The sequence below is a fragment of the Heptranchias perlo genome, chromosome 16, assembly GCF_035084215.1.
Source record: "Heptranchias perlo isolate sHepPer1 chromosome 16, sHepPer1.hap1, whole genome shotgun sequence".
Taxonomy (NCBI): domain Eukaryota; kingdom Metazoa; phylum Chordata; class Chondrichthyes; order Hexanchiformes; family Hexanchidae; genus Heptranchias; species Heptranchias perlo.
This window is the reverse complement of record NC_090340.1, coordinates 42,248,225-42,273,187: the sequence shown is the minus strand read 5'-3', so window position 1 is coordinate 42,273,187 and position 24,963 is coordinate 42,248,225. Positions and strand designations below refer to the sequence as shown.

The 24,963-nt window shown below is 41.6% G+C and overlaps 1 protein-coding gene across 7 annotated transcripts in view; it reads right to left on the bottom strand.

Moving 5' to 3' along the window:
• Window positions 1-24,963, bottom strand: part of zfpm1 (zinc finger protein, FOG family member 1) — a 202,534-nt gene that overhangs the window by 17,582 nt on the left and 159,989 nt on the right. For all 7 annotated transcript variants that reach the window (XM_067998013.1, XM_067998017.1, XM_067998015.1 and 4 more), the window contains 2 exons: window positions 19,497-19,599; window positions 4,002-4,247 (listed from right to left, as the gene is read on the bottom strand). In XM_067998013.1, the coding sequence (XP_067854114.1) occupies window positions 4,002-4,247; window positions 19,497-19,599 (349 nt within the window). The remainder of the gene's footprint in view (window positions 1-4,001; window positions 4,248-19,496; window positions 19,600-24,963) is intronic.

Below are 24,963 nucleotides of genomic sequence, written 5' to 3'. Positions count from 1 at the left end.
CCTGCTCTCGTAGCCACAGTATTTATATGGCTGGTCCAGTTAAGTTTCTGGTCAATGGTGACCCCCAGGATGTTGATGGTGGGGGATTCGGTGATGGTAATGCCGTTGAATGTCAAGGGGAGGTGGTTAGACTCTCTCTTGTTGGAGATGGTCATTGCCTGGCACTTATCTGGCGCGAATGTTACTTGCCACTTATGAGCCCAAGCCTGGATGTTGTCCAGGTCTTGCTGCATGCGGGCTCGGACTGCTTCATTATCTGAGGGGTTGCGAATGGAACTGAACACTGTGCAGTCATCAGCGAACATCCCCATTTCTGACCTTATGATGGAGGGAAGGTCATTGATGAAGCAGCTGAAGATGGTTGGGCCAAGGACACTACCCTGAGGAACTCCTGCAGCAATGCCCTGGGGCTGAGATGATTGGCCTTCAACAACCACTACCATCTTCCTTTGTGCCAGGTATGACTCCAGCCACTGGAGAGTTTTCCCCCTGATTCACATTGACTTCAATTTTACTAGGGCTCCTTGATGCCACACTCGGTCAAATGCTGCCTTGATGTCAAGGGCAGACACTCTCACCTCACCTCTGGAATTCAGCTCTTTTGTCCATGTTTGGACCAAGGCTGTAATGAGGTCTGGAGCCGAGTGGTCCTGGCGGAACCCAAACTGAGCATCGATGAGCAGGTTATTGGTGAGTAAGTGCCGCTAGATAGCACTGTCGACGACACCTTCCATCACTTTGCTGATGATTGAGAGTAGACTGATGGGGCGGTAATTGGCCGGATTGGATTTGTCCTGCTTTTTGTGGACAGGACATACCTGGGCAATTTTCCACATTGTCGGGTAGATGCCAGTGTTGTAGCTGTACTGGAACAGCTTGGCTAGAGGCGCAGCTAGTTCTGGAGCACAAGTCTTCAGCACTACAGCTGGGATGTTGTCGGGGCCCATAGCCTTTGCTGTATCCAGTGCACTCAGCCGTTTCTTGATATCACGTGGAGTGAATCGAATTGGCCGAAGACTGGCTTCCGCGATGGTGGGGATATCGGGAGGAGGCTGAGATAGATCATCCACTCGGCACTTCTGGCTGAAGATGGTTGCAAACGCTTCAGCCTTGTCTTTTGCACTCACGTGCTGGACTCCGCCTTCATTGAGAATGGGGATGTTTGCAGAGCCGCCTCCTCCTCCCATTAGTTGTTTAATTGTCCACCACCATTCACGACTGGATGTGGCAGGACTGCAGAGCTTTGATCTGATCCGTTGGTTGTGGAATCGCTTAGCTCTGTCTATAGCATGTTGCTTCCGCTGTTTAGCATGCATGTAGTCCTGAGTTGTAGCTTCACCAGGTTTGCACCTCATTTTTAGGTACGCCTGGTGCTGCTCCTGGCATGCTCTTCTACACTCCTCATTGAGCCAGGGTTGATCCCCTGGCTTGTTGGTAATGGTAGAGTGAGGAATATGCCGGGCCATGAGGTTACAGATTGTGCTGGAATACAATTCTGCTGCTGCTGATGGCCCACAGCGCCTCATGGATGCCCAGTTTTGAGCTGCTAGATCCATTCTGAATCTATCCCATTTAGCACGGTGGTAGTGACACACAACACGTTGGATGGTGTCCTCAGTGCGAAGACGGGACTTCATCTCCACGAGGACTGTGCGGTGGTCACTCCTACCAATACTGTCATGGACAGATGCATTTGCGACAGGTATATTGGTGAGGACGAGGTCAAGTAAGTTTTCCCCTCGTGTTGGTTCGCTCACCACCTGCTGCAGGCCCAGTCTAGCAGCTATGTCCTTCAGGACTCGGCCAGCTCGGTCAGTAGTGGTGCTACCGAGCCACTCTTGGTGATGGACATTGAAGTCCCCCACCCAGAGTACATTTTGTGCCCTTGCTACCCTCAGTGCTTCCTCCAATTGGTGTTCAACATGGAGGAGGACTGATTCATCAGCTGAGGGAGGACGGTAGGTGGTAATCAGCAGGAGGTTTCCTTGCCCATGTTTGACCTGATGCCATGAGATTTCATGGGGTCCAGAGTCAATGTTGAGGACTCCCAGGGCCACTCCCTCCTGACTGTATATCACTGTACCGCCACCTCTGGTGGGTCTGTCCTGCCGGTGGGACAGGACATACCCAGGGATGGTGATGGAAGAGTCTGGGACATTGGCTGAAAGATATAATTCTGTAAGTATGGCTATGTCAGGCTGTTGCTTGACTAGTCTCTGGGACAGCTCTCCCAATTTTGGCACAAGTCCCCAGATGTTAGTAAGGAGGACCTTGCAGGGTCGACTGGGCTTGGTGTTTTGCCGTTGTCGTGTCCGGTGCCTAGTGGTCCGATGCCGGGTGGTCCGTCCGGTTTTATTCTTATTATGACTTTTCGTAGCGAGATTTTACAACTGAGTGGCTTGCTAGGCCATTTCAGAGGGCAATTAAGAATCAACCACATTGCTGTGGGTCTGGAGTCACATATAGGCCAGACCGGGTAAGGACGGCAGGTTTCCTTCCCTGAAGGACATTAGTGAACCAGATGGGTTTTTACGACAATCCGGTAGTTTCATGGCCATCATTACTGATACTAGTATTTTAATTCCAGATTTTTATTTAATTAATTGAATTTTTTAATTAATTAATTGAATTTAAATTCGCCAGCTGCCGTGGCGGGATTTGAACTCATGACTCTGGATTTTTAGTCCAGGCCTCTGGATTACTAGCCCAGTAACATAACCACTATGCTACCGTACCCTTTTCTGTTATGGTGAGCAATTTTTCTATTTTCTCGTCTCTCTCGACCATGAAGCAGAGGATGTGAGAGAAGTATGCTCCTGGACACCAAAGTTAAGTTGCTGTTAGAAAATGTGAGAAAGCATCCTTGTCATAATCCTCCCACGGATTCCCCCTTCCCTGTGGGATAATACCTTTTAAAAAAAAATTCATTCATGGGATGTGGGTGTTGCTGGCAAGGCCAGCATTTATTGCCCATCCCTAATTGCCCTCGAGAAGGTGGTGATGAGCCGCCTTCTTGAACCGTGCAGTCTGTGTGGTGAAGGTTCTCCCACGGTGCTGTTAAGGTAGGGAGTTCCAGGATTTTGACCCAGCGACGCGATGAAGGAACTGCGATATATTTCCAAGTCGGGATGGCATGTGACTTGGAGGGGAATGTGCAGGTGGTGTTGTACCCATGTGCCTGCTGCCCTTGTCCTTCTAGGTGGTAGAGGTCGTGGGTTTGGGAGGTGCTGTCGAAGAAACCTTGGCGAGTTGCTGCAGTGCATCCTGTAACCACTAACTATTTGGCATTTTGTCATAGTTACGTGGCTGAGATAGTCAACTCAGCAGCAGTGGGGGCAATCATCAATGCAAACCAATGACCTGCCACTACAGTGCCCTGGATCATGTTCAGACATGGTTTTAATTTACCGCTCTATGATGAAGCTCGTTGGAAATGTTGTATACATTTTAAATACAGCTGGAGTACAAGGAAACCATTTAATCAATAACCATTTAATCAGTACTGATGTCAGTAGTACTCTGAAATGTAATACTGCAAGCAAAGGAGTAATGAGCTGCTAAATAAAATGAATTAGTTTTATGGTACAAATACTGATCTTAAAAAAGGAAGCCAAAGGAAAGAAAAGGTTAGGAGCAAGTATTTTATATAGAGTACTAACCCATCTTTCCCATCAAAAACAAAACCCCACCACAATATCTCATGTCCACCAACTTGTAATTGGTTTTCCAATTAACCTCTGCTGAGAATTTGACTCAGTCCCAGCACTTAACACTCAACCGCTTCACTATTTCAGTACCGATGGAGTACTGCCCTGTTGGAGGCACCATCTTTGAGGTAAGACATTAAGCTGTCGTGTTTGCCCACATAACAACAGTGACTACACTTCAAAAGTAATTAATTTAGTTTAATCTTTTCTCCTAAAGTATCAGTGATGAAAGGCCAGAAGAATATGCTTATTGTAACAATTACACATTTTGCTTTCTATTTCTATAGAACTTACTGTTGACAACTGCAGTGGCTAATATTGCAGCCATGCCTGCCTGCTGAGGAAGAAGCTGAATGTCAGAATGCAACGAAGCTGGGTACGTGGCTGCTTGCTCTGAGCACTCTGCAGACTCCACTGGCTCCATCTTAACACTTAGATTTAACACAGGATATCTGTTACTCTGATCTGAAGGACCAACAATCGCTGTTAAATATTCTCCTTCTGTGATGGGCTTTGTGGTTTTACACCAGATCTGATCATCTGTAGAGGAAAACAAAATGCTTTGTGAAACAAATTCTGAAGTGTTCTAATAGTGGTGCTACCAGAGGATGGCAGTACACACAAAAGATTCTTTAAATCTGCAGCAGATAGTCCCAAAAAAGCAACAGATACTGAGCATATTTCTTTTTAAAGCCAAAACCCATCATGTTTTCAAGAATAAAGTTTTATTTAAAAAAGTATATATTTTTTAATAATTTAAGCGAAAACAGAGTCTTATTTCAGAGCTTCCAATTCAAGGGTCACATAGCTATAGTGAACAGCACCATTTCCATTGACTGCTCGCTGTTTCTTTTTCCCCTCTCAAGCCTTTTCCCTTAGTAGTTTGCATCTTCTAGTGCAAAACTGGAAGAAGATTGTTCCAGATTTCTACCACCCTTTGTGTGAAAAAAAGTGCTTCCTGATTTCACTCCTAAGGTAGATTATGTTTAAGATTGTGCCCTCTTGTTTTAGATTCCCTCATCAGCAGAAATAGTTTTTCTATATCTACCATAACAACTTGTATTTATATAGCATCTATAACATACAAATCACTATCATTTTAAAGATCTTGATTAGATCACCCCTCAACTTTCTAAAATTAAGGGAATATAAAGCAAGTTCATGAAACCTGTGCTCATAACTTAACCCCTTAAGCCTGGTATCATGCTGATGATTATGCGCTGTACCCCCTCCTTGAAGTTCGGTGCCCAAAACCGAACGCAGTACTTTAGGTGGGGTCTGACCAAGGCTCGATACGACTGAAATATCACTTCCTCACTTTTGTATTCCAAACCCCTTGAGATAAAAGCCAGTATTCCATTATCCTTTTTGGTTACTTTTTGTACCTGCGCAGAGCTTTTAGTAATGTGTACATGAAAACATAAATTCCTTTGCTCCTCCACAGCTGCTAGTCTCTCACCATTAAGAAAATTTTCAGATTTGTCTTTCTTTGATCCAACATAAAAGGAATAAAAAAGTCTTCTACAGGCATGTAAACAGTAAATGGGTAGTAAGAGGAGGAGGTGGGTCTGATTAGAGACCAAATAGGAGATCTACTCATGGAGGCAGAAGGCATGGCCAAGGTACTCAATGAGTACTTTGCCAAGGAGTATTGTGTCCAAGTCTTTACCAAGGAAGAAGATGCTGCCAAAAATCACAGTAAGTGAAGAGGCTAGTCAGTTTAACCTCGGTAGTGGGGAAGCTTTTATAAACGATAAATCGGGACAAAATTAATAGTCACTTGGACAAGTGTAGATTAATAAAGGAAAGCCAGCACGGATTTGTTAAAGGCAAATAGTGTTTAACTAACCTGATTGAAATTTTGATGAGGTAACAGAGAAGGTTGATTAGGGCAATGCAGTTGATGTTGTATATGGATTTTCAGAAGGCGTTTGATAAAGTGCCACAGAATAGGCATGTTCAGCAAAATTGAACCCCATGGAATAAAAGGGGCAATGGCAGCATGGACACGAAAGTGGCTATGTGACAGGAAACAGAGTAGTGGTGAATGGTTGTTTTCGGACTGGAGGAAGGTATACAGTGGTGTTCCCCAGGGGTCGGCGCTAGGACTGCTGCTTTTTTTGATATATATATATGCCTTGGACTTGGGTGTACAAGGCATAATTTCCAAATTTGTAGATGAAACAAAACTTGGAAGTGTAGTGAACAGTGAGGAGGATAGTATTAGACTTCAAGTGGACATAGACAGGCTGGTGGAATGGGCAGACACATGGCAGATGAAATTTAATGCAGAGAAGTACAAAGTGATACATTTTGGCAGGAAGAAGGAGGAGAGGCAATATAAACTAAATGGTAGAATTCTAAAGGGTGTGCAGGAACAGAGCGACCTGGGGGTATATGTGTACAAATCTTTGAAGGTGGCAGAACAGGTTGAGAAAGCGGTTGAAAAAGTATATGGGATCCTGGGCTTTATAAATAGAGGCACAGAGTACAAAAGCAAGGAAGTCATGTTGAACCTTTTAAAAACACTGGTTCGGTCACAGCTGGAGTATTGTGTCCAATTCTGGGCACCGCACTTTAGCAAGGATGTGAAGGCCTTAGAGAGGGTGCAGAAAACATTTACTAGAATGGTTCCAGGAATGAGGGACCTCAGTTACATGGGTAGACTGGAGAGCTGGGGTTGTTCTCCTTACAGTACAGAAGGTTAAGAGGAGATTTGATAGAAGTGTTCAGTCATGAAGGGTTTAGATAAAGCAAATAAAGAGAAATAGATATAAAGTACTCATGTAACAGGTCTGCCATTTCTTTATTGCCCATTATAGTCTTACTTGCATGTCTTTAATGGGTCCATGTTTATAAAACATATAAACTTTTGCAATTAGCTTTGATATCCCCTGAAAGTTTTTAAATCCCTTTTTGCACCTTATTACTTTCTTTGTATCCCTTTGTTATTTTTTCATAGATTTCGCACTCTGCTAGATTTCCACCTTTCCTTGCATTTGGGTAAGCCTTTTCTTTTAACTTGATATGTCTGATACTCATTTGTGGATTCATGGTTGCTTAACTACACAAGTGGTGTCTTTGCCTTTTAGGAGGTATGTACTGGTTTTGTATTGTACCATTACATTTTTGAATACTTCCCATTGTTTGTCTGTAGTTTTACCCATTAACAGTTCAGCCCAGTTCACTGTGGTCAATTCATTTCCCATCCCTTTGCAGTTTGCCTTACTTACATTTAAAACCTTGGTTTGTGGCTCTACCTTCTCCCTCTCAAACCTAATATCAAATTCAGTCATATTATGATCACTATTTGCCAGATGTTCCCTTCTGTCAGATTGTTAACTAATTCTGGTTAGTTATTCATCGTTAAATGTAGTACAGCCTGTTGCCTTTTCAGTTCTAAAACCTACTGTTCCACGAAAACTGTCTTGAATACATTCTAGAAATTTATTGCCTTTATCATTTGAGTTATTCTGCTTCTCCTATCTATGCGAAAATTAAAATCTCCCATTAGAACATAAGAAATAGGAGCAGGAGTAGGCCATCCAGCCCCTCGAGCCTGCTCTGCCATTCAACAAGATCATGGCTGATCTTCTACCTCAACGCCTTTTTCCTGCACTATCCCCATATCCCTTGATGCCTTTAATATCTAGAAATCTATCCATCTCTGTTTTGAATGTTCTCAATGACTGAGCCTCCACAGCCCTTTGGAGTAGAGGATTCCAAAGATTCACCACCCTCTGAGTGAAGAAATTTCTCCTGATCTCATTCCTAAATAGCCTACCCCTTATTCTGAGACTGTGACCCCTGGTTGTAGAATAGATAAGGGGGAACCAGTGAATGTGTGTGTTTGGATTTTCAGAAGGCTTTCGATAAGGTCCCACAAGGGAGGTTGATGAACAAAGTTAGAGCACATGAAATTGGGGGTAATACACTGGCATGGATTGAGAATTGGTTAACAGACAGGAATCAGAGAGTAGGAATAAATGGGTCTTTTTCAGATTAGTGGACTGTGATGAGGGGGGTAACGCAGGGATCGGTGCTTGGGCCCCAACTATTCACAATCTGTATCAATGATTTGGATGAGGGGACCGAATATAATATTTCCAAGTTTGCTGATGACACAAAACTAGGTGGGAATGTGAGTTTTGAGGAGGATGCGAAGAGGCTTCAAGGGGATAACAGACAGGCTAAGTGATTGGGCAAGAACATGGCAGATGCAATAGGAAAAATGTGAAGTTATCCACTTTGGTAGGAAAAACAGAAATGCAGAGTATTTTTTCAATGGTAGATTGGGAAATGTTGATGTTCAAAGGGACCTGGGTGTCTTTGCACACGAGTCACTGAAAGCTAACATGCAGGTGCAGCAGGCAATTAGGAAGGCAAATGATATTTTGGCCTTTATTACAAGAGGATTTGAGTACAGGAGTAAAGATGTCTTACTGCAATTATATAGGGCCTTGGTGAGACCGCACCTGGAGTATTGTGTACAATTTTGGTCTCCTTACCTAAGAAAGGATATACTTGCCAAAGAGGGAGTGCAATGAAGGTTCACCAGACTGATTCCTGGGATAGCAGGATTGTCGTATGAGGAGAGATTGAGTAGACTAGGCCTGTATACTGTAGAGTTTAGAAGAATGAGAGGTGATCTCATTGAAACATACAAAATTCTTACAGGGCTTGACAGGATAGATGCAAGGAGGGTGTTTCCCCTGGCTGGGGAGTCTAGAACCAGGGGTCACAGTCTCAGAATAAGGGGTAGGCCATTTAGGAATGAGATGAGGAGAAATTTCTTTACTCAGAGGGTGGTGAATCTTTGGAATTCTCTACCTCAGAGGGCTGTGGAGGCTCAGTCATTGAGTACGTTCAAAACAGAGATGGATAGATTTCTAGATATTAAAGGCATCAAAGGATATGGGGATAGTGCAGGAAAATGGCATTGAGGTAGAAGATCAGCCATGATCTTGTTGAATGGTGGAGCAGGTTCGAGGGGCTGGATGGCCTACTCCTGCTCCTATTTCTTATATTTTTATGTTCTTATGTTCTTATGTTCTTAAGGTAGATTTTCAACATTTGCTGCATCACAGAAAATGGGCTACAACGAAGTGTTAGCCAGTGGGATGGAAGGAAGTCTGGGAGAGTTGCAAGGGGACAATAGATTTAAAAAAATTATACTTACTTTTAAACCTAATTATACGTCTCCTTTACTTACACCAACATGGCTAACACAATGTAGGCTCAGAGAATTAGGCTGATACTTGGTGACCAGAAGATGCCCTGTTTTTTTATAAAAGCATTATCTATTGTTCTAGCAGCTAGCATTATGTGACATTTAACATTGAAAATCTGATTACCTACAAGCGTAACTGGTACTGCATGTCAATGGTTACACTTATACAATGCATTCTTGCTCGGAGATGGTATGATAAGATTTTTTTAATGCATTCTCAAATGGAATGATGTAACCCACACAGCAATTTTAATAGTTATCTCATCAATCTCCTATGGTGGTGTTTACAGGAGTCAAGACAAGGTCCAGTATTCAAGTTAAGCAGGTTTAGAGATTGGTGCAGCAAGAGGAGGGCAAGAGGGTCAAAGAGGACAGCAAGGGGTAAGGAGGGAATGGGTGGAGACTGGAGAAGAGGAGAGGGAAGGGGAGGCGAAGAGGAAGGCAATGGAGGCTCAAAAGGTTACAGTTGCTCCATAGTGTTGCCTGGCGGCCACAGTCAGCAATTGCAGACTCTGTTTTGGTGTTACCTCTCAATATTTTATGCTATTGTTTTAGCACTTAACATTATGTGACATTTAATGTTGATAAACTCTACCACAGCACCACCTACAAGCATAACTGGTTCTGCAGATAAATACTAACATTTTTATCATGCATTTTTCCCTATTGGGAGACATGACTTTTCAATGCATTTTAAAATGGAAAGTTGCAACCCACTCAGCGATTTTAATATACAATAGGTAGATAGACAGTGCATGGAATTAACTGCAAATCAGCCAACTTGATTGAAAACAGGTTTGGTAATAAAAAGCAACCCAACCTTGATGGGGCAATGTCTTATTCCATTGTCTTCTTGCATTATTCTAACTTACCCCACCAGAGTTGAGTGAAATTTGCATGGCACCATAAGTGCCTATAGCCATAATGGATGAAAGTGAAATTTCTGTTGATCGCTATTGGCTTTATATAACCAGAGGACTCTAAAGGGACCTTAGGAGGTGTGTCGGCTGACATCATTCTGCACAAAATACCAGTTTAAGCTCCCTAATGGAAGGTGAATTTAACACTTATACCCTAAGGATAATAGGGACTTTGATCCAGTGCCAAGCTACTTCAATAATGTTGGAAAATACTAGGAGAACAACAAAGCATCAAATACCCTCTTTCACCTTCTGAGTGAAAGTGGCTTTAAAAGTAGCTTAATCCAAAGATTAGCTATAACATCCTACACACCTATATCTCTGTATTGGATTCCTTCATCGTCACTAGGTCAAAATCCTGGAATTGCCTGCCTAACAGCACTGTGGGAGTTCCTTCACCACACGGACTGCAGTGGTTCAAGAAGGCGGCTCACCACCACCTTCTCAATGGTAATTATGGATGGGCAATAAATGCTAGTCTTGCCAGCGATGCCCACATCCCATGAACAAATTTTTTTTTAAATCATTGGTGTGATGGAAATTAACACTTTCTGATCAAAGAATGTAACATTTAAAAAAAGCTTGTAAGTCAGAGAATTAGAGCTGAAAAAATGTACAAATGCTTTGAAGAAAATTATGAAAGATCTATACAAATTCTTTGCAAAAAAAGTAATGCAACTCGTGGTTAAAAAAAGTGGACCAAAATGCAGCTGAGGTCTGCCATGGTATCAGAGAGCAAGGCATAAAAGGAGTGGTTTTCAGGCTAGAGGAAAGCAGGCGGTAGTGTTGTGGGCCACAGCCAGAAGTCATTAGATGGAGGTTGGTGGCTGCAGTACTGGGGAGTGAAAACGGGGACTACAGCATTTGGGACATGTCGAGGTGTGTAGAAGGGAACAAAGACAGAGCTAAAGAAGTCAGGGTGGCTGTCAGTGGAAGGGAAGAAATGGAGCACAAGTGGAGAACTTGGCTAGGCAGAGATCTGGTAGGGAGCAGAAGCTAGCCCAAAGTAAAATGCCTGTGGTGAAGGATTAACCAGGGGAAGAAATAGCAAATGTTGTGTTGCATGGACCAATCAGCAACATTAGAAATTCACTAAAACACAACAACTGTACAACACTGCAGTCAGACTACTGTATGAACAGATTTTTAATTAAGGATATTTTCATGCTAATAGTCCAAAGCACGTTCCACACATGTGCAAACACCTTCTGCCCATGCGCATGCAGTACATTGCTTTTCTTATAAATATCCTGAGTGGAAATTTGTATCAGCGAACAAGGACCACAATTTTACATAAATTACGGGATCAGTGGTTAGACAGGACTGGGGTATGTACATTTTTTTTAAAAAGGGCAAAGAGAATGGCCCAGAATTTGCTATAGCAGGGCAACGAACGGTATCAGCCGTTAGTTAGACTTGCCCTTGCACGTTTAATCTCGATTATATTTTGCATCGCAAGTTGCTGGGAGATGGGAGATGATAACGGCTTGGCGCCCTCTACAGGGCATCTGGGATCTGAGTGAATAGGACAAGCAACTGCGTATCTCCTTAACCAATCAAATTGAAGAATTGTGAAATTAACAGCGCAAGGATTGAGAAGAAAGTGTAAGTTAGAATGGGTGAATTCGGTGTCAAATCAGGTACAGGAAGAGAAATAAAAAGAGGGGAAGAAAGATTAAGAGAGCGAGAGGAAAAAATGAGACAGGAAAAGTAAAAAAAAATTGTCATTTAAAAAAAATCTTCAACAGCAATTAAAACTTGAAGGAATGAGACTCCACACTTGTAATAGTTAATTTTCAGTGCCAGAGAGGTTGACTGGCACTAATTAACATTTATCACTTTGTTAAAAGGGTGCTGAGACTTGAAATGACTTGACTTAACTTTCTATGGCAAGTTTAGTTCATATCTACCGTGCAAATACAGGAACTTTGTCGTTCAATGCATTTCCATGGTGAGGCAGACAACGAGATGCCGTTTATGCGAAGCGGTGCATCTCAGACAGCAACTTTTGGATTTCCGCCCCTGCCCTTGCCTGAACTTGCTGTAGCATTTACACATAAATAACAGTGAGTGCCATTAGCCTCACCATTATTTTGACCATAAATTCTGGGCCAATATGTCGGGGGGGGGGGGGGGGGAGGGGGGGGGTGCTGTACTTTCTGTTAAAAGTAATGTCCTTGGGGCAACTCTTTGGGAAGAAATAGGGGGAAGCACAACTTCAAAGTAGACTGAGAGCTGCTGACCCACAAACTAGAACTGCAGATTTCCCAGTCAGAAGGTGTGGGGGTCTGGTGGCTCTAGAGCAGCTTTAAAGTTGCATCCCTCTGGCCTCATTGTTTCTTCATCAATGATGTCCCGAATCGATCTAGCAACAAGGGAGACGAATTGCTTCCAAGTTTAAATAAACTACTTAATTGATAATAAAGGATTAATCATAGGAGACTATCAAAACTCTCTGCTAGTGTGGAATATCATTAGAATACTACTGTCAACAACAGTAGAAAACAAGAGATTATTTAGAACAAGACTTTTTATGCAGTGCTGGCCTGGAAGAACACTTGGCTCACAGGGGTACCATGAGGGGAAATAAAGTCTTAGAGAGAGATAAGTTCCACCATGCATAAACAAAAACGTGTTTGCTTCTAAGGGAACCACTACCACATAGCAACATAACCACATCAGCTACTAACCACAAAGGGTTTTACTCTGATAAATCATTATCACACCTATCTACCAGGCATCCCACTGCTACCACTGCTCAGACTTAGTGGTTGCCCTTTTGAATAAAAGAATGTTCTCCACAGAACTGAGCAGAAATCTTATTAGATAATGAAAAAACTAATAACCATTTTGTTAATCAGTTTTAGAAATCAAAAAGAAACCTCAAAATGTGTGAATCAGGCAACTGAATTTAAACAAAGTTTACATTTTTTTAACCTGAAAGTGCTTCAGAGTTTTGTTCTGTCCTGCCTTCAAATGGTCAAAGTCATTTATTGCTAATGTCGTTTAGGAGCCCATTCCCATTCAATGTAGCACTCCAATTTGATTTTCCCCAGTGTTGCTATTTCCTTATTTAAAAAAAAACAGATTTTAAAAAATATTAAAGTTGGTAAGTAGTCATTCATAAAGCATTTTTCATATTTGTCTTTTAATGTTGGATATGTAGACCATAGTCCTATCATGTTGTATTGTATGTTTGTATTAAAAATAGCTAATTTAGCTTCACTAAGAATTCTTATGATCCACTGATCACACTCAAGATCATTTTCTAGGAGTTCATCCCATCAGATTAGGGTCCTTTTCTCCAGCTCACCAAGCACTAGCGTTCCTGCTACAATCTTGAAAATAAAAACACACAGTAGAGTTGCTAGAATTGGCTTCAGTGCATCTGAGCGAGGGGAGAAAAAAAATCACCCAGGGTTCGCACTCAGCATTTTTATCCAAAGGCACCTGCTGGAAAATGTAAGTATACAGACATCGGGTAAACACAAGATTGAGTTTGGCTGCAATGGCTTTTTATCAAATACCTTTCCAACTCTCTGTGTAGGCTCACACATTAAGAATTTCCACTTGGGCAAGTTACCAGAGGGTGCCCAGCATCCATGGAACCATACCCGAACAGGTGTTAACGTTATCAGGAGAGGGAAAATGGTGGATAATGGACAAACTATTAAATGACAGAAGGTTTTTTTTAAATTATTAACATATTACTGGTTTTCAGAAAACAGTATAGTGGTTAATGATTCTCACATTTTCTTATGAGTGTGTATGGATCATATAGTTGTCGTTTATCATAGCAGAGATTACTGAAGGACCTGAGATCTCAGGGCAGGACAGGGAGGGGAAGTCTTTTGAGACTGGTTCAGTGAGATGGAATTGGTTGTTTCCAGTATTGTACAGTCCTATGTTCCTAAGCACATTTCAGGGCATTGGGAGGAGGGGCTGAGTTAAGTATGTTTAGTGAACATCATGGGTAACCATGGTCTCTTGAGCTTATTGGGTTATATTAAGGAACCATGGAGGAATTTCCTCAGATCTTATTTCCTGAAACTGGTCAGATAGTTTCTGCCTCCCTCAGGAGTTTGCATTATTATTGATTAGGAAAGGTGGTGCATGAGATTGCAATGGCTAAAAGATAGGAGGAGCATTAATGGGACAGCCTTTCTTTTCACATGTTTGGAACAAATAGGGAGCCCAATTTGAGCAATGTTTGTTTTTATATAAGAAAGAATGTTACCCATGGTATAGTACTGGAAGAAGGCAGTCGTTTCAGTAAAAAGATGGAACAGTTACCAACTGCACACAAATGCGCTAACAGCTGCATTTAGTTATTTAACAAAGTACTGCAAACTAATTTTAAAATGGGTAAATCTTCAAAAGACAATAGGTAAGATTCCACTATATTTGTTGCAGATAAGGGTTTTTTGGGTTCAACATGGATACTAATTTTATCATGAAGCACATACAAGAAACACTAATCAATAAATTAGCAATTACAAAGAAAAACATCTTTCAACATATAAGCATGATGTGGAGATGCGGTGATGGACTGGGGTTGACAATTGTAAACAATTTTACAACACCAAGTTATAGTCCAACAATTTTATTTGAAATTCACAAGCTTTCGGAGGCTTCCTCCTTCCTCAGGTGAATGTTGTGGAAATGAAATCCTCGAACCCTTCGCATTTATAAATCACAGAACAATGCCTGGTGATTACAGATAGTCTTTCCAACTGCCCGTTGCCACGGCAATCACAGTGTGCAGACAGAGAGGTGTTACCTAAAAGGCCACCGAATATACTAACCACCGAAAAAAAAAGAGGCAGAAACATAGAAAAGACAGCAAATGATCCGTTATATTAAAAACAGATAACATATGTTCGCTGGTGGGGTTACGTGTAGCGTGACATGAACCCAAGATCCAGGTTGAGGCCGTCCTCATGAGTGCGGAACTTGGCTATCAATTTCTGCTCGACGATTTTGCGTTGTCGTGTGTCTCGAAGGCCACCTTGGAGTACCCTTACCCGAAGGTCGGTGGCTGAATGTCCTTGACTGCTGAAGTGTTCCCCGACTGGGAGGGAACCCTCCTGTCTGGCGATTGTTGCGCGGTGTCCGTTCATCCGTTGTCGCAGCGTCGGCATGGTCTTGCCAATGTACCATGCTCTGGGGCATCCTTTCCTGCAACGTATGAGGTAGACAACGTTGGCCGAGTTACAGGAGTATGAACTGTGCACCTGGTGGGTGGTGTCCTCTCGTGTGATGGTGGTATCTGTGTCGATGATCTGGCATGTCTTGCAGAGGTTACCGTGGCAGGGTTGTGTGGTGTCGTGGACGCTGTTCTCCTGAAAGCTGGGTAATTTGCTGCGAACGATAGTCTGTTTGAGGTTGGGTGGCTGTTTAAAGGCGAGTAGTGGAGGTGTGGGGATGGCCATAGCGAGGTGTTTGTTGTCATTGATGACATGTTGAAGGCTGCGGAGAACATGGCGTAGTTTCTCCGCTCCGGGTAAGTACTGGACGACGAAGGGAACTCTGTTGGTTGCGTCCCGTGTTAGTCTCCTGAGGAGGTCTATGCGATTTTTCGCTGTGGCCCGTCGGAACTGTCGATCGATGAGTCGAGCGTCATATCCTGTTCATACTAGGGCATCTTTCAGCGTCTGTAGGTGTCCATCGCGTTCCTCCTCGTCTGAGCAGACTTCAAAGCATCCTACGCGCTCTCATCCCACGTACTCCCCGCGTGGGAGACTTCGACTGCCTCCCAAAGATACACAAAGCCAACACACCCGGACGTCCTATCATATCAGGCAACGGAACCCTGTGTGAGAACACCTCTCTGGATACATCGAGGGCATCCTGAAACCCATCGTACAGGGAACCCCCAGCTTCTGTCGCGACACTACAGACTTCCTACAAAAACTCAGTACCCACGGACCAGTTGAACCAGGAACACTTCTCACCACGATGGACGTCTCGGCACTCTACACCAGTATCCCCCACGATGACGGCATCGCTGCGACAGCATCAAATACTCAACACCAACAACAGCCAATCTCCAGACGCCATCCTACAACTCATCCGCTTCATCCTGGATCACAATGTCTTCACCTTCGATAACCAGTTCTTTACCCAAACACACAGAACAGCCATGGGGACCAAATTCGCACCCCAATACGCCAACATTTTCATGCACAAGTTCGAGCAGGACTTCTTCACTGCACAGGACCTCCAACCAACACTATACATCGACGACATTTTCTTTCTATGGACCCACGGCGAGGAATCACTAAAGAGACTACACGATAACATCAACAAGTTCCATCCCACCATCAAGCTCACCATGGACTACTCCTCAGAATCAGTTTCTTTCTTGGACACACGAATCTCCATCAAAGACGGGCACCTCAGCACCTCACTCTACCGCAAGCCCACGGACAACCTCACGATGCTCCACTTTTCCAGCTTCCACCCTAACCACGTCAAAGAGGCCATCCCCTATGGACAGGCCCTGCGAATACACAGGGTCTGCTCAGACGAGGAGGAACGCGATGGACACCTACAGACGTTGAAAGATGCCCTAGTAAGAACGGGATATGACGCTCGACTCATCGATCGACAGTTCCGACGGGCCACAGCGAAAAATCGCATAGACCTCCTCAGAAGACTAACACGGGACGCAACCAACAGAGTACCCTTCCCCGGAGCGGAGAAACTACGCCATGTTCTCCGCAGCCTTCAACATGTCATCAATGACGACGAACACCTCGCTATGGCCATCCCCACACCTCCACTACTCGCCTTTAAATAGCCACCCAACCTCAAACAGACTATTGTTCGCAGCAAATTACCCAGCTTTCAGGAGAACAGCGTCCACGACACCACACAACCCTGCCACGGTAACCTCTGCAAGACATGCCAGATCATCGATACAGATACCACCATCACATGAGAGGACACCACCCACCAGGTGCATGGTTCATACTCCTGTGACTCAGCCAACGTTGTCTACCTCATACGTTGCAGGAAAGGATGCCCCAGAGCATGGTACATTGGCGAGACCATGCCGACGCTGCGACAACGGATGAACGGACACCGCGCAACAATCGCCAGACAGGAGGGCTCCCTCCCAGTCGGGGAACACTTTCAGCAGTCAAGGACATTCAGCCACCGACCTTCGGGTAAGCATATTCCAAGGCTGCCTTCAAGACACACGACAACGCAAAATCGTCGAGCAGAAATTGATAGCCAAGTTCCGCACCCATGAGGACGGCCTCAACCGGGATCTTGGGTTCATGTCACGCTACACGTAACCCCACCAGCGAACATATGTTATCTGTTTTTAATATAACGGGTCATTTGCTGTCTTTTCTATGTTTCTGCCTCTTTTTTTTGGTGGTTTGTATATTCGGTGGCCTTTTAGGTAACACCTCTCTGTCTGCACACTGTGATTGCCGTGGCAACGGGCAGTTGGAAAGACTGTCTGTAATCACCAGGCATTGTTCTGTGATTTATAAATGCGAAGGGTTCGAGGATTTCATTTCCACAACATTCACCTGAGGAAGGAGGAAGCCTCCGAAAGCTTGTGAATTTCAAATAAAATTGTTGGTGTTGTCAAATTGTTTACAACATATAAGCAGGCTGCAGAGTTGATATTTTGCTATCAACATATTCTTTTTGTCACTCCCATTCGAATTAGGTTGGTAATTAGAAATGCAGTAGCAAACCATTCCTTCCATCCTAATTTTCAAAAGGAACCTGAATGTCAATAAAGGGAAGTTACACAATGTGTGTATAAGTTTCAGGCATTGATGTGGTTGTTTTGGATATATTCCAGGAAGGTTATCCATCCAGTCAGGCGAAGTGATGGAAATGCTTTTGCACCTTATAATGGAAGGCTCCAGAGCAAAAGTTTTTCTGGAAAGATCACATGGGCTATTTGAAACAGCCAACAAACTTTAATTCCAAGGTAGAATTGATGAATGGTGATTGGAGAATTTTCCCAGGATACAAACCACTCCATTGTAATCCAAGCTACCAAATGCCACATGGGAAAAACAGAACACTCAATTCTTAGGTAGCAGATGATCAACAGATAGTAGAAAGATTGGAATTCATTTTAAGGAGACTTAGCATTTAAAGATGTGGGAGCACTCTTGTTGTCTCGATGCTAAGTAAAAATAAACCAATGACCATGCCATCTGCAGTTTTTAGGAAGAACAGATAACCAGCTCCAATATCTCTGGAAACACTTCCTTTGAACAGCATGTTAATTCACACCATATTCTCACCAATCTTTGAGAGACTGCTTTACAGCAGGTCCTATGCAGTGCATGAAACACCATGTGTACCTACATCACTTTAAATAAGATTACTTAGAACATCAATACTTACAATCTTGTATACATTTCTTATGTTTTTGGAACAAATCTTTTCATAATATCTGGTAAAATGCTAATAAAAGCAATCTTGACAATTATAAAATGATTGACTTAAGATAGTGTTCATGCACAACATCCACACAGAATTTAAATGGTGTTAGATTGGGAAATGTTTTTGTACAAAAGGGACCTGGGTGTCCTTGTACACCAGTCACTGAAAGCAAATATACAGGTGCAACAAGCAGTTAGGAAGGCAAATGATATGTTGGCCTTCATTGCAAGAGGATTTGAGTATAGGAGCAAAGATGTCTTACTGCAGTTATACAAGGCCTTGGTGAGACCACACCTGGAGTATTGTGTGCAGTTTTGGTCTCCTTACCTAAGAAAGGATATACTTGACATAGAGGGAGTGCAGCGAAGGTTCACCACACTAATCCCTGGGATGGCAGGACTGTCGTATGAGGAGAGACTGGGTCGACTCAGCTTGTATTCACTCGAATTGAGAAGAATGAGAGGGGATCTCAATGAAACATATAAAATTCTGACGGGCTAGACAGACTGAGTGCAGGGAGGATGGTTTCCCCGGCTGGGGGGTCCAGAACAAGGGGTCACAGTCTCAGGATATTGGGTCGGACATTTAGGACTGAGATGAGGAGAAGTTTCTTCACTCAGAGGGTGGTGAACCTGTGGAATTCTCTACCATGGAAGGCTGTGGAGGCCAAGTCACTGAATATATTTAAGAAGGAGCTAGATAGATTTCTAGACACAAAAGGCACCAAGGGGTATGGGGAGAGAGCAGGAATATGGTACTGAGATAGAGGATCAGCCATGATTATACTGAATGGCGGAGCAGGCTCAAAGGGCCGAATGGCCTACTCCTGTTCCTATTTTCTATGTTTCTATACACAGAACACAAAGACTACTTTTTGAAAAGAAATATAGTATCTGAAGAGAGGCAGGAACTTCTGAAGATTTGATTAGAATATTGGAGCATTTTAAAAGTTATTGATGCATAAAACTAATGTTGGCAGATGGACAGATTTCAAGTTAGAAAATTCCCCCTTCCGATGTATATAGTGTTTCGGATTAGTTTTTGCAACAGCCAAAACAGTACTCCTAGAAATAAAATGGTTCCTTTTTGATGCATGTGTGATAATTACAGCTGTTTATTGGGTCTACGAGTCATAATTCAATCTTCAAACTCCCTTGATAATTGAAAAGTTTTCTTCCTAAATTTTCAAACTATCAGAGTAAAAATCTATTATACCTTTGCAATAGATGGTGCAATTGGCCAATTCTTCATTCACCGTTACTTTCAATCGTCTTAACCAGCACCATTCGTCTTTCAACTGCAGGGATGTGGTAGCACACTGAGGGGAGAAAATAACCAGTTTAGGAAACTGCTTTCCTATTTGACAATAGTTTTTTGACCTAAATTTGACAGATTGCACAAAATACAACATTGGATGAAATCTCTTTTTGTAAAACCTGGTTGCCAAATTTTGATTCATACAATGTCTGTGATCATGAGCCAATTTAAGAATGCATTTACACTACTCTACTGTCTGTGAAGCAATTTAATTTTGGACCAATGCTAAAGTTCTTCTGTAAATGCAGCCAATAATCGAGAGTCAGGTCCAAAACTAGAAGAGCGAGTATCACACCACTTTGCTCCAAAGTCAAGACTGAGTCTGACTACAGATTTATAAAATTAGCATCACTGTGAAGTGGAAACCACTTTGCATCATTGTCAAACTTGAAGTGTAAATGCACCCTCAAACGTAAAGTCAGCTAAATATTACAATTTCTAATAGCAAAAATAAAGCCATCAATTGAAGCTCAATTTTGCTGTCTTTTTGTTAAACTTTGACTTGAGTCAGTGCTTCCAGTCACGGGCATCCTACTTATACATTTCCACTTTGAAATATGCAGAAAAGTTTAAAATAGACACAGCATACATCACCTCTTAGCAACATACATTTAGAAAACATTGAATGAAAAATTTTAACTTATGCACTTCTATTGCTTTATCCTACTCATGAATGAGTGGTGATCTCCATTTTTCAATATCTGGCTAATTTGGTTAGAAAATAAAGATTCCAAGAATCCATGAAAGCATATTAGGATATGCTGCTACTGAATCATGACGTACACAATTCTTTTCATAGTCCTTTCTATATCTTAAAAAAAATCCTGCTTGTCAGCCATTATTATTAAAGCAGTCCCACATGGACATGGATCTTGGTGCTGGTGAATGATTAATAAAAAGAGAGATTTTTAGTTTAAAAATCCTACTTTTTTTTAAAAAAAGCACACAACAGAATTTGAGAGATTCTCCATTTTTATTTGATAAAAGTCATTTATAGTGCAACAAAATAAAAAACCTTCACAGTATAGTATAGAGCTATCAACCACAAGATGGCACCAATGATGGATTTATCCTTGGATTTAGTTTATGTTTTTCTCCTGTCCAGGCAACTGTTACAAAATTTCATAACTCAGAAGTACACTTTACCGCCGGTTTAAAAAATAAATCAATAGAGCTGGATTTCAAAATGAAATAAAAACCAACAAAGCTTTTTAAGTTTAAGTTGTCGAGCTGGAATGAACAAGAATTTCTATACAGCAAGTATAGGTTTACTGATACTGAAATGAGTTCTTTGCTAAATTTTTTTTTATTCGTTCATGGGATGTGGGCGTCGCTGGCGAGGCCAGCATTTATTAGCTATTCTTTGCTAAATTATTGCAAAGTAAGTACAAAATAAGTGCAAGAAGGATATGAACAAGACAATTTATAAAAACGGTTACTGCATCAATGGTAAAGGCTATTACAATAAAATTTAACAATGGCAGCACCCCTAGAGTATTCCTGCCAACAGCACTTTCAGTGTAAATGCTGTAAGTCCATAATTGATGGCACCCTGGATCCAAATTCTCATGGATCCTAAGGGCTGCTATCAAAACCAGTGCCAAACATGAGACTTCTTAACTATTAGACCACAAATGGGCATATGTTGGGACTGGCAGCACACCAGAGAAAACAGGGAGGTTGGTGCTTATAAGCACGGGTTGCTGCTGCTGTTATTGCATTCTAATGGCAAGATATAACGTCATTATATGTCTCTACCATTTCAATTCATACCTTTTCCCAGTCAAAGCAGGGAAGTCAAGAAACAGATCAAGGTTTTATAGTTTAACAATATCACAATAGTTACAAAAGAAAATGCAGCCCTAGGTATAGAAATAGATCTATAGAAATACAAGCCCAATCACTATACGTTATGTTACTGTGTGTGGAAGTTAAATGTTTAAAGAGGGGCTAACTAGACCTTCCATTAAACCATTCAATGGGCTGAATAGTCCCCTGTGCTATAAAATTCCATGATCCTAAACGATTGGTATACTGAGCAGTGCACATAAGTAGAATTTGATTAGCTGTGAACTGCAGTCATGAGTAAAAGTCCCCCCAAACTGCATTAAAATGACTATTTTGTCTCTATACTATGCAAAAATTGTTATTTTCTAGTTCCTAGTCTTGCTGTTCCATCCGCTTCTGAAATTACTCAATGCTTGACAATGATGCTGACGTCTGCAATCCTAAAATCTCTCACATCCTTTTCCTATGAATGTTAATGATGGTGAAAATTTTAATCTGGGATGATCCCCGAGCTGTTACTGAGCTGTTGATATGAAATCTAATTATTCGGCCTCAAACCAAGAGCTACAGTCATCACTGAGAACTCATCAGTGCAGTAGCCAGAGTTCAAAGCCAGATGGAATATCCAACATTCACTGCAAAACTTAAAAGTTTTACCAAAAAAAAATCTTGTTTGGTTAGGCATTGTTTAGTTTTGCTTTGGTCTAATCAACAAAATGTCATTATATTTCAAGAAGCAAATTACAACAGATGCCCAAAAAACCTTTTATTTTTAAAATCTCAACCTTAGCCAGGAGAGTTAGCAATTGGGTCGCAACCATCTTTTTAGCCATTCGTAAATGTTCACCCCCTTGGGGGTGGTTAGGAGGGGGGAGAATTAATTTCAAGCTGGACAAAGACTTTGTAAAGTTAGACTATTTCTTTTCATAAGAAATTTAAGAGCCTAACCAGGGACATATGAAACCAGATACACTGTCCAATATCTGATGCTGCAGTCATTGGTCTGCCCTAGGATCTATTGGTAGCCTGAGATTTATGGAGGACGTGTATAGGTCCAATTGCATAGAGTTATGTACCTAAGCTACTTTCATTTTAAAACCCCCTTGCCTGCTGTTGAAATTCAATGGTCATTGCAGCAAGATTCTAACTAGAAGAATCTACAATTTAGATGGTCCAAATCTAGTCAAATTTTCTACATATTCATCCTAATGAATTTCCTGGTCACTTATATTAGCTACTAAATATTATTTCATCATTAAATAGCAAAATAACTTGATAACGGGTCAGATTTTGCTGTCAAAATAACAGTTAGGCTAATGGCACTTGCTGTTATTTATGCGCAAATGGCACAGCAACTTCAGGCGAAGGGTAGACGCGCGGTTAAACATGACCATCCAAAAGTTGCTGTCCTAATTGCGTCACTCTGCCGTTAGCTTCGCGAATATGGCATCTCCCTGTCTGCCTCACCACTGAAAGGCGTGAAGTTGCTGTATATGCGCGATAGATACAAACTAAACACGCCACAGAAAGTTAAGTCTTGTCACTTCAAGTCTAAGTACCCTTTAAACAACGTGATAAGCTTTAATTACTGCCAATCAATCTCTGTGGCACTGAAAATTAACTATTACAAGTGTGGAGTCTCATTCCTTCAGGTATTAATTATTGTTAGAGATTTTAAAAGTGTCAAGTTTAAAATTTAAATTTTTAAAAAACTTTTTCTTTGTCTTTTTTTCTCTCTCTTAATCCAGTCTTTCTTTCTGTTCCTGATTTGACATTGAATTCACCCTCTCTAATTTACACTTTCTTCTCAGTCCCTGTGCTGTTTATTTCACAATCCTTTAATCTGACTGGTTAAGGAGATACCCAGTTGCTTACCCTGTTCACTCGGGTCCCAATAATGCTGCCCCGTTTCCCTCACTGCACCGCTAGCAGCTCGCAACTTCAGCAACTTGTCACGCAAAAATGTAAAAACCTGTACATGCAAAGGCAAGTCTAACTAACGGCAGATGCCATTGTATGCCCTGCTGCAGCAAAATCTGGGCCAATATGTTAATCACCCATCATAGATTTTTGATTGCAGTTCCATTTCCACATGCAATGCTCCCACCAATCTATCTTCAACTGTCTTCTGATCTGGGCAGCTCCATGACATGCAATGGGAATGGTACCCCAAAATAACAGGCATCCATGGAAGGTGAATTGAATCATTGAACGAAAGATACCTCTTACCAGCCAGGAGATGTATTATTACTTTTCTTAAAAATAATAAGTATACTTGAAGGGCTGGGAGAGTGGGAAAAGGAGTACTGAAAAGTGAAAATGCTTTCCCCAAAAAGTTTTTCCAATGAAACTTACGGGAATGTTTTATGCAAAGACAGCACCCATCATACAGGTACATGGTTAGAGGAGGAACGTAAGAGAGGGGAGCGCATCTCATTAGTGGCACCGTGAATTTCAATTTCATGTCAGCATGCAGATGCAAATTAACTCCTTTGTGCAAGACAAGGAAGAAAACCTTCTCTAGTCACATGCTGATAAAAAGCTATACAATTAGTCTTTTAAATCTACCGGCTGTTTTATGGAATATAGTGAAACATAGAAATCTTATAAAAATAATATTGAACCAGGGTTATAAATTATTCTTCAGAATCCAGTTTTTAAAAAAATTACCGCATTTGGTTGCACAAGAATTAAAACTGACAATTTACAATAAAGACCAACATATTCATTAAAAATCTCATTTTCCATTTTTAACGAGATTGTATAAGAATCTAGTATAATGGTACTGAGGAAACCTTGCTGACTGCTTAAATTGTGCAGGTTACTAATAATTGCCCAAAGTAACATGTTACAAAGTATTTGAAGCACCAATTTCAAAATATACAAACACAACTAAGAAATTTACAAAAATTTATATCAAGCAAAAGTGTGCTTATTTGACTACTCAAAAAAACTACAGTATGTAAAATTACATACAATTGTCTACACATGTATGCCTATTTTAAGTGCATCTTTTAATTTTGAAATGAAATTTGGAACTTCTAGCACATTTAACACTATGTGCTCTTCAGTCAAATTAATCTCGTGGCTCAAAACATGGCTCTGGTATCCTGGCTTACAAAGGACACCATATTTTTAAAGAGTTGAAGGAAAACTATGACAAGAGCTTAGTGCTGGTAATATTAACCAGACCGTCTCAAATACATATCATACACAAACATGTTCCATACCACATCTTTATCATCTACTTATCACTAATTTATCAGGCTTCTCCCCGATGCACTAGAGGCTCAGATACTTAAGACTTGCTGAGCTGTTTAATTTATCACACTTTGTAGTTCTGGAAAGCATCCATCAAACAGTTGAGTTTCTTTAGAAGGAAAAGAAATTTTAAGAGTTTTTAGGAAACTTCACTGATAACATGAACAGGACATTTAGCTGCAATGTAATATCAGAAAGTTGAGATACAAAGCAAGAAGACTCACTTGTGCTATCAAGCAACTCTGACAGGAAAACAGGCTGCCAAAAGTACAGTGATGATTGGAGAACTTTAACTACTGAACTTGAAGAAACTGTA